Source organism: Triticum dicoccoides, chromosome 1B (assembly GCF_002162155.2).
Source record: "Triticum dicoccoides isolate Atlit2015 ecotype Zavitan chromosome 1B, WEW_v2.0, whole genome shotgun sequence".
NCBI classification, from domain to species: Eukaryota; Viridiplantae; Streptophyta; class Magnoliopsida; order Poales; family Poaceae; genus Triticum; species Triticum dicoccoides.
In genome coordinates, this window is record NC_041381.1 from 385,673,900 (window position 1) to 385,682,562 (window position 8,663).

Consider the following 8,663-nt stretch of genomic DNA (forward strand, 5'->3'; position numbering starts at 1 on the left):
TTTACAACCCTAACAATTGTATTCCTATGATTTGTGATATTGCCAAAGAGTTCAGCTTTAAAACCTCATATTTTAACAACTTTGGCAGCGATTCTAAGTCCCGCAAGAGGGAGAATTGAGTTTACAATGGTGGACAATGACACAAAAAAGGAATGGACTTGTCAATGTAGCAAACAATTCCATTTCCGGCTCCTAGAAGGCCATAGACATACTTGTGACAAACCCACCATTAGAAATTCGAGGCGTGATCAATTATCTTAGGACAGGCAATCACAACACTACACCGATATTTGTTAATGAGGGTTGGCAATCTCACCTACTCCACAAGAGGGATGAAATGGACGCTCCTCCGCATGTAGTACTAAATCGACACCGTATAATCGCTTGATGGTTTGTGTCTAACCTACTACATCACATGACTCCAGTTGTAACGGTTGTCAAGAAAATAGCAATGGAGCTCATGAGTCATGACTAATAGTGCAAGTTCAAGGTACACATGAAGGTTCATGGCTGGAGGCTTCAAGATGGCGAGGATATATTTGCAAAGTTGTTATATGGGTTGAATACGTGTGTGTATGTGTCGAGCAATAACAGGACTTGTAATTAGTTGAGGGGTAGGTGTTTGATTCAAACACTTGTAGCTCGGGACTATTATATACAAATGACTAGACATAAGCTGATAGGCTAGACACATACACACACATATTCCATACATATTTCAACACCTACCAATGATCGAGTAAGAATGCTACCACTGATGGCATGGGTAGCTTCTCCTAGGGGTGGCAGTGGCCATGGCCTCAGTTGTGTTGGTGGCTGCAGCAGACTCAACACCTTTTTGCCACATATTGTTCTTTTATATATCTTACTACTAACAACTTCTTTGTGTCTTGTAGCATAATTTGTACCTTAATACTTGCCATTGGACTATAATGTTCGTTCTCTTCTTCCCTCTAACCCCTAAACTGGTGTGTTGCAATGTATTGAATTAGGTCGAGCAAATCATTGAATCCTTCTTTTTCACACCATTGATGGTTTAAGTAGAATTATTAATTTCATATTCTAATATGGAATCCATAAACGTGACAGGAGCGCAAGGCCGCTCATGTATTCCATAGATTGTAGAATAACAACGGAGTTATACTTAGGTGTTGAATAACAATGCAAGACTGCTCATGTATGTTTTTTTATCTTAGGTGATTGTAATATCACAATCGTTTCTAGCTTGCTTACGGTACATATTTGTAGCTGTACAGAAACTATTTGTGTGGCTCCTCTTTCTATTACATTTCATATAGTATGGTAATGTAGGTTTGCATGCATGTGAGAACTACTACATCATAAGGGTTCGTACTAACCATGGCATTGTAGTCATAATATTTGGAAGAGAGATCCTTGTGGGATCTAAAACCAGAATAAGCATACAATAATTTAGGCATGAGATCTAGAGTATAATCAGAGGTGAACATGTAACTTTATCCTGCATCTGCCTCTAGCCATTAAAATACAGAAAACACAGTAGGCATATGCAGTGATGGAGTTCATATATACTCAGAAGAATGCCGGTGCAAGAACAGCAAGAATATAGGATATAGTATGTCACAAGTATACATTGTAATAGTTCAGTAAAAACAGTTGGTAAGAAGAAGAAAAACTCCGTAATACATAATGGACAATTTCGGTAATTTTGAAGAAAAAAATATAGAAAGATCAAAAGGAAAAAAAAACCGCATATGCTCCAGCACCTTTCTTCCTCATGGCCTACAGGCCTGTACCGTCGATCCTTTTTCATTTTTCCCCGTTCCATTGCAGCCCGTACAGTACCACACTGTAGGGCAGTAGCCGTATGCACCAAATTGATGAAAGTAACAATCACACGCTCTTGTCTTCATTTTAACCGCGAGCGAGCTGGATCGATCTTATTACCGGGGTTCTTTACCACCCCGATGTAGTAGTAATTAACCTCTCAGTGAAGCCCTCCGGCAAGAAGGGCTCTTATTGATCACCACGACAAATCAATATAAATAACCAGACCACCATTTTTTTACTGTAACACTGTAATTAACACAGCAACGAATCAAGAAACGGATGCAGCGGCCAGTAGCTTGTATCTTGAACGGGAAATGGAGAGGGAAGGTGTATATCGGAGTAGCAACGTCGACGATGCGCGTGCATATGCATGCATGCAGGCTGACATGGACATGTCGTCGTTGCTACGTGCATGTGCATATGAGGGGTGCTGGAGCTTGGTGGAGGAGGAGAGGGCTCTTGAGCTTTAGGTTTGGAGGTGCCGAGATATATGGACGGGGATGGAAGATGCGACAGGTAGGTAGATACAAATGGTACAAGAAAGAGAGAAAGAGAAGGTAGAAAGCCACCGATGGAATTGATTGGGGGGTATGGGGAGAGAGAGCTAGTCACCGGGGTGATGGGTGGATCTACTGGACCATGCCCAGGAACGATCCGGCTGTCGTCGTTGCAGCCGCCGGCGCGCTGGGAGCGGCAGCGCCAGGCGGGTTGCCGCCGCCGGACGAGGTGGCGTTCGGCCTGACAACGTTGTGGTGGTGCTGTTGATGCTGATTCTGATGTTGTTGCTGCCCTTGGAACTGGATCTTGTACTGCGTTTTGTTGCCATCGAGGTCGTCCTCCTCGTCCTCATCCTCGGAGTCGTCCTCGTCCTCGTCGTCCTCGTCCATGTTGTCGCTCTCGGCGCCGCCGCCGCCCGTACGGTTGTAGCTGTTGATCGCCGCCTGCTGCGCCGCCTGCGGCTGCGGCTGTGGCTGCCTCTGCTCCATCGTCGTCTCCTTCATAATGCCTTCTGGCTTTAAATGCGCAGTGTTATGCAATCAGCATTGGATCACGGAAGAAACGAACAGCAGGGTACCACATGTACGTGCCAAATGGCTATGGCCACACCCAGAATGCACATATTTTCTAGCTTAATTACCTTTTTCGCCACCGCGTCGCCGCCTGCTTCGCTGAAGACGAACCTGCTGCCGCCGTTGCTCGCCGCCAGCCTTTGCACTCCCCCGGAGACTCCTGCCGACACGCCGCCGCCATTACCGTTCCCGTTCCCGGCGTTGCTAGCGTCGTTCTTGGCCACAGGTGGCTGCTGCGGAGCCGTCTGCGAGATCGGCGCTGCAACGGTGAACGCCTCGATGCGCTCCTGTGGAGCTGCATTGGCGTGCTCTGCGGGCGGCGGCAAAGCCAGTGCGCCGCCACCGCCGGAGGGGGAGCCGAGCGCCGCCTTGTTGCGGTAGAGCGCCTCGAGCTGGTGGAAGTAGGGGCACGTCTTGGAGTCCTCGGGCCGCTTCTTGTTGCTCTCCTTCACCTTCTTGAAGTACTTGTTGATGTTCTCCCACTTCTCCTTGCACCGCTTGGAGCTCCGGTTGTAGCCCATCCGCCGCATGCCGGCGGAGATCTCTTCCCAGAGCGGTCCCTTCGGCCCGGCCTCTTGGTACCTCATGTCCAGGTTGCTCCGCAGTTGGATCAGCGCGTGCACCTCCGTCTTGGGCCACCGCGACGATGCCGGTCCGCTGCCGCCACCGGACCCGTCGTACCCCGACGAGTCGTGCGGAGCTTCGGAGGGGGGCGCCACGACGATGTCCATGCAGCTTGAATTTACGACCGGCGCTTGCTGCTGTAGCTGTGGCGTCGCTGGAGCCGGCGACTTGTGCGGCTGCGGCGTCACGGGCGGCATTGTTGGCGGCTTCTGCTGCCGTGGCGAGGGTTGAGGTTGAGGCGGCGAGTGCGTGGCAGGTGGCTGCGAAGACGACGGTCGTGCCGGAACTGGCGCGGCGGAGTATGCTATGGGCGTGGCGTGAGGCTGCGAAGGCGGCGGCGGTGGCATGAATGTAATGGCCTGAGCGGCGATGGACGGCATGGGGATGGTCTGCCCGGTGATCTTCTGTATGAAGGAGAGCACAGCGGCGTCGCGGGTAGCAGCCATGGCGCGCTCCTGCCCGAGGATCTCCTGCTCGCGCGCCAGGCGCGCCATCTCCTGCCTCCGCCACGCCTCCTCGCGGATCATGCGGTCCTGCTCCCGCTTCTCGATGGCCTCCAGGAACCGCTGCTGCATCGCCTCCTGACGCTCCATCACCTGCTTCATCAGCCCCTCGAAGAACCTCATCATCTTGCCGCTCCCGGCGTCGCCGCCAGAACCAGCCGCGGCGCCACCTTCCGACGTCCTCTTCCTCTTCCCTCGCTCGTCCGCGCCGCCGCCCATGTCGTCGGTGCCCTCGTTGTCGGAGTCGTCCTCGTCCGAGTACTCCTCCGTGTTGGACGTTGAGAAGCTCAAGTTGCCCACCACCACCGGCGTCGGCAGGCCAGCCGTAGCGGCGGCCGCGGCACCAACAGGCGGCGGCTCGGCGAGGGGGCGTACGGCCGTGGGGACCACCACCCCAGGCACTCCAACGGCTGTCGCTGGCGGCGGGGCCGATGCCGTCGGAGCCGCCGTGCTTTGCATCGCCTCGAGCTGTCGGAAGAAGCGGTACGTCTTGCCGTCGTTGCGGCCGGCGCGGCTGTCCTTGGTGCGCTTGTAGTACTTGTGAACGTTCTCGAACTTCTCCTTGCACTTCTTAGCGTTCCGCCTGTACCCCTCCTCGGCCAGCTTCCTGCCAACCACCACCAACACCAATCATCATGAGCATCAACAGCACAAAAGAAAAGAACCTCGTCAATGGAGCTCTACGCTACAACCACAATCGCGCACATATATACGAACTCACACATCATGCAAGTAAACCGTAACCCTCACACAAAAGCTGCATGCATGTACTGGTAGAATTTTACTCGATTTGGGCACCCAAATGCAAAAGATAAAGAAAGGCATATGCATACATGCAGCACTACTAGCAAGAATGGCAAATCCCAAGAAGAATGCAAAATAGATTAAATCGGGAATCAAAATCCAGCTTTTGTTTGCAGAAATTCAGAGGGCCAGAGTAAAAGACAGCTTCTCTGGGATTGATGCCCCCGGCCGGATCTGAAGCTTACTAGTACCTCTCATGTCGAAGAGATGGTTGGACAAAAAAAAAATCAGGGAAAGGTGGGGAAGGAGAGCGATATGATTTTAAAATGGAAAAAAAGTCACTGTGCTCGTGAAGCATAGTTAAGGCAAAAGTGTAAAAAGAAGTGTTTTTTAGCCGGTAATTAAACAGCCACGGCTGACGGAAATCACACCACGCCGCCGCCGAGATTTCATGCGGCATTACGCCGAAGACAATTTCCGGCCTCCAGGGGCGGCGATGCCGGCGACGGCGTGCGCAATTGCCTGGCGGAGGTCAATTCGAGTGGGTTGTAATTTACCTGGAGACCTCTTCCCAGAGTGGGCCCTTGAGGGTGGCGTCCCGGAAGGCGGCGTCCATGTCCGACCGGATCTTGAGCAGCGCCAGGGTCTCCTGCCGCGGCCACCGGTTTCCTCCAGCGCCGCCGCCCAAACCTTCCTCGCCGGCCGCGAGCGCCTCTTCGTCGAAGGCCACAGCGCCGGCACCTGCTAGCTCGTTGTTGAGCTGCTGCTGCTGCTGCGGCGGCGGCCCAGGCGCCGGCGGGCGGCTGCTGATGGGCGAGGGCGCCTCGGCCATCGAGATCCGCTGCTGGCCGGTGGTCCTGGACGGCGAGAATGGCGGCATCTCTGGGGTATGCAGGCCGAACTGCTGCCCCGGGCCTCCACCCTGATGCTGCGGTTGCTGCTGCTGCTGCATGCTAGTACACACTGGGTGCACGTCGCCGGCAAAGCGTTACCACAGGGGCATAGGGAATGGTGGTGATGGAATGATCAGTACATGAGAGGGAAGTGAAAAAGATGGGAGGCCAGGACAACCAGAAAGAGCACAGAGAGAGAAGGAGAGCGGGGGAAAAGGGAAAGAAACAGAGATGAGGTGGTAGGCAGGTCAGGGATGAAGAAGAAGAACAAGAGGAATAGAGGAGCTCTAGTACAGGAAGGAAGCCTGGCACAAGAAAAAATACCCCTGCAAGGGAGAGGGGAGGAGGAAGAAGAGAGAGGAAAAAAGAATTAAGATACCTTCAGTAAGCCTGCAATAAATAATAGGGTGGATTGAAGGAGAGAGAGAGGGGATGAGAATACAGAGAATATGATAGCTGTGAAGGAGAGAGAGAAAGAGAGGGAGGGGGGTTGAGAGGGAAGTGAAATGTTGAGTACAGCGAGAGGAGAGAGGGCGGTTTGTTGTGTGCAGACGATGATGAGGGGGATGATGTGGGAGATAAAACAAAGGAGATGCTGCGCTGTCAGGGTGGCTTTACCTCCCTCCCTCTCCTGCTAGTTAAAAACCCAAAGGACGGAGGAGAGGGAGAGGAGTGCCTGCCTGCCTGCCGGGCAATGGTATGGTAGAGAGAGAAACATGTGAGCAGCATGTAGAGGGAGGAGAGAGAAAGAGGCTTGTAATGAAAGGGAGGGGAGCACAAATACCCCTCTACAAAACTCCCCTACCTCAATCCCCATGGAGGAATATGTTGGATTCTGTGGTGATCTTACTCATTTCCCTTCCCCATACAATATATCTTAATAGGTCATATGTTATCCACCGGATTAACCTTTCTTTGCTAGCAGTAACTTTACACCTGTATTTCTGCTAAGTACTCCAGCCTCTGTTATCACAACAATTTCGATCAAGCGATTGCTGCAGTGAAACAATTAGTTACAGCAAGTTTTTTTTCTCTTTCAGCAGGGGTATTTTCGCAAACAAAAAGACATATATTTAACCTTCCTGGCCAGAAAAAGATTTATGCATGAGAGAACAAAATTAGTTAGAGAAACGGGAGAGAGAGAGAAAAAAAGGTAGGACGAGGAGTGAGAGAAGGAGCAGACAAGACCACATTATAACAGCTGTGCTGTGGGCCCGCGCGGAGAGCGAAAGAGGTGCAGAACGTGCCCGGCGATTAACGCGGACCCCCCATCACCACTCGCCCAGGCAAAACCGACGCGGTGCACCGCACGCAGACGCCACTGAGCTGTGGGTCCGTGACTTTGCTTGACCCATGTGTCATGCGCTTCGGTTGGAGAAGTGCCTGTGTGCGTGGACAAGGCGGAGGAGTATAAAAATGGCCATACATTGGCATGTTGTGGGTTAATCCCTCCCTTTCCAGGTAATAAATGGCCATGTGGCCCTTTTTAATGATTAGGCAAAAAAATCTGGGTGATTAATTAAGTTAACCACCTGCATTATTCTTTCCCTGCTTAAGTTAATGTATGGGCAGGATGGCATTTCTTTTCACGTGGAAATGCATCTTAGAAATATATGGGGGCAGCGAGTTGAAATGGAGAATTGATACGGTCACAGACTGTTTGTCCTACTGGAACAAAGAAAATCATGGCAAGCATATACATATGTATTTACTTTTTACATGAGATTTCACAGTAAGGGTTGGAGTCGTGCACAAGAATACCATCCATGCATATATTTAACTCTATCTTTGAATTTAGCACATCAAAACGAACAAATGATAGTACCTACTAACATTATTGAACCAAAAACATGATAAGTATGTGCCACTGATTTCAGTATACTAGCTGTAAGATTGGGAAACCACACGTTGTGGTGCCTTGTATTGATCTATCACTGGTGGAAAAAGGGCCTTTGGTCGCGGTTCGCAACTGCCATTCGCGGTTGCGCAACCGCGACAGAACGGGCGCGACTAAAGGCCCTCCCCCCCTTTAGTCGCGGTTGCTTAAGAACCGCGACTAAAGGCCCGTCCACGTGGGCGCCAGGTGGCCTTCGGGGCGGAGGACCTTTAGTCGCGGTTCTTGTGGCTAACCGCGACTAAAGGCCGCCACAGGTTTTTGAAAAAAAAAATTGAATTTTTTTTTTCAAATTTCTGAATTATTTTAACCTCTAGTCTCTAATCACCACCCCTCATCACTTCTCAATTTATTCTTTTATCACCCCTCATCATTCCAAATCATCTAACTTCCCAACCGGTCACCCATCCCTCTCACTACTCCAGCCCAAGCACGCTTAACTTCCGGGTTCTATTCTCCCACGCTCCAAGTCTGCACTTGTTGTTTTCCTGACAATAATAAGATGTCAATCCTATTAACCTTCAGGAATTTTGCTTGAGCATGAAGTGACACATTTCACTGTTTGAGTTTGAAACTATTGTTTTAAAAAACAATAATTATTTAGTAACACTAATATTTCTTGAATAATTAGTTTGACCATTGTTTGACCACAGTTTGACCACAGTTGACCACAGTTTGACCAGATTTGACCAAAATTGAAATAATTAAAATAATTATTTAGTAACACTAATATTCTAGAATAATTAGTTTGACCATTGTTTGACCATAGTTTGCCCACTGTTTGAATATTTTTCAATTTTTTCCACTCTAGATCTTACAAGCCCCGTAACTTTTTTTCTATTAGGTTTTTGAGGATTTTGAAAATGTTTAACTGTTCTGTTAAATTTGGATGTAACTTTTCGAGTAGATGATTTTTCATATAAAAAACTTTTTCATCCGAGTTAGTATGCAAAAGTTATGCCCATTTTTACAAATTTCAGAGAGATTTTGCAAATAAAGTCAAAATTCACATTTGCAAATTTTCCCAACAACTAGACCACATATCACATGAGAAACTTATTTTCTTTTATTTTTTTGACATTTCCATTATTTTCTTTTATTTTTTTTAAAACTGAAAAGGCGATCC

General features: G+C 49.4%; 1 protein-coding gene across 2 annotated transcripts; it reads right to left on the reverse strand.

The window, feature by feature from the left end:
- Nucleotides 1–1,566: 1,566 nt before the first annotated feature.
- Nucleotides 1,567–6,223, reverse strand: LOC119336894 (trihelix transcription factor GTL1-like). Of its 2 annotated transcripts, none has more exons than XM_037608977.1 (3): nucleotides 5,308–6,216; nucleotides 2,948–4,613; nucleotides 1,567–2,822 (listed from the first exon to the last, which is right to left on the reverse strand). In XM_037608977.1, the coding sequence occupies exons 1-3, from the start codon at nucleotides 5,700–5,702 to the stop codon at nucleotides 2,439–2,441; spliced, it is 2,445 nt and encodes an 814-aa protein (XP_037464874.1). In that variant the 5' UTR covers nucleotides 5,703–6,216; the 3' UTR covers nucleotides 1,567–2,438. The 2 variants fall into 2 exon arrangements, with proteins under 2 accessions (XP_037464874.1, XP_037464882.1); XM_037608985.1 differs by having other exon boundaries at nucleotides 2,656–2,818; nucleotides 5,308–6,223.
- Nucleotides 6,224–8,663: the final 2,440 nt, after the last annotated feature.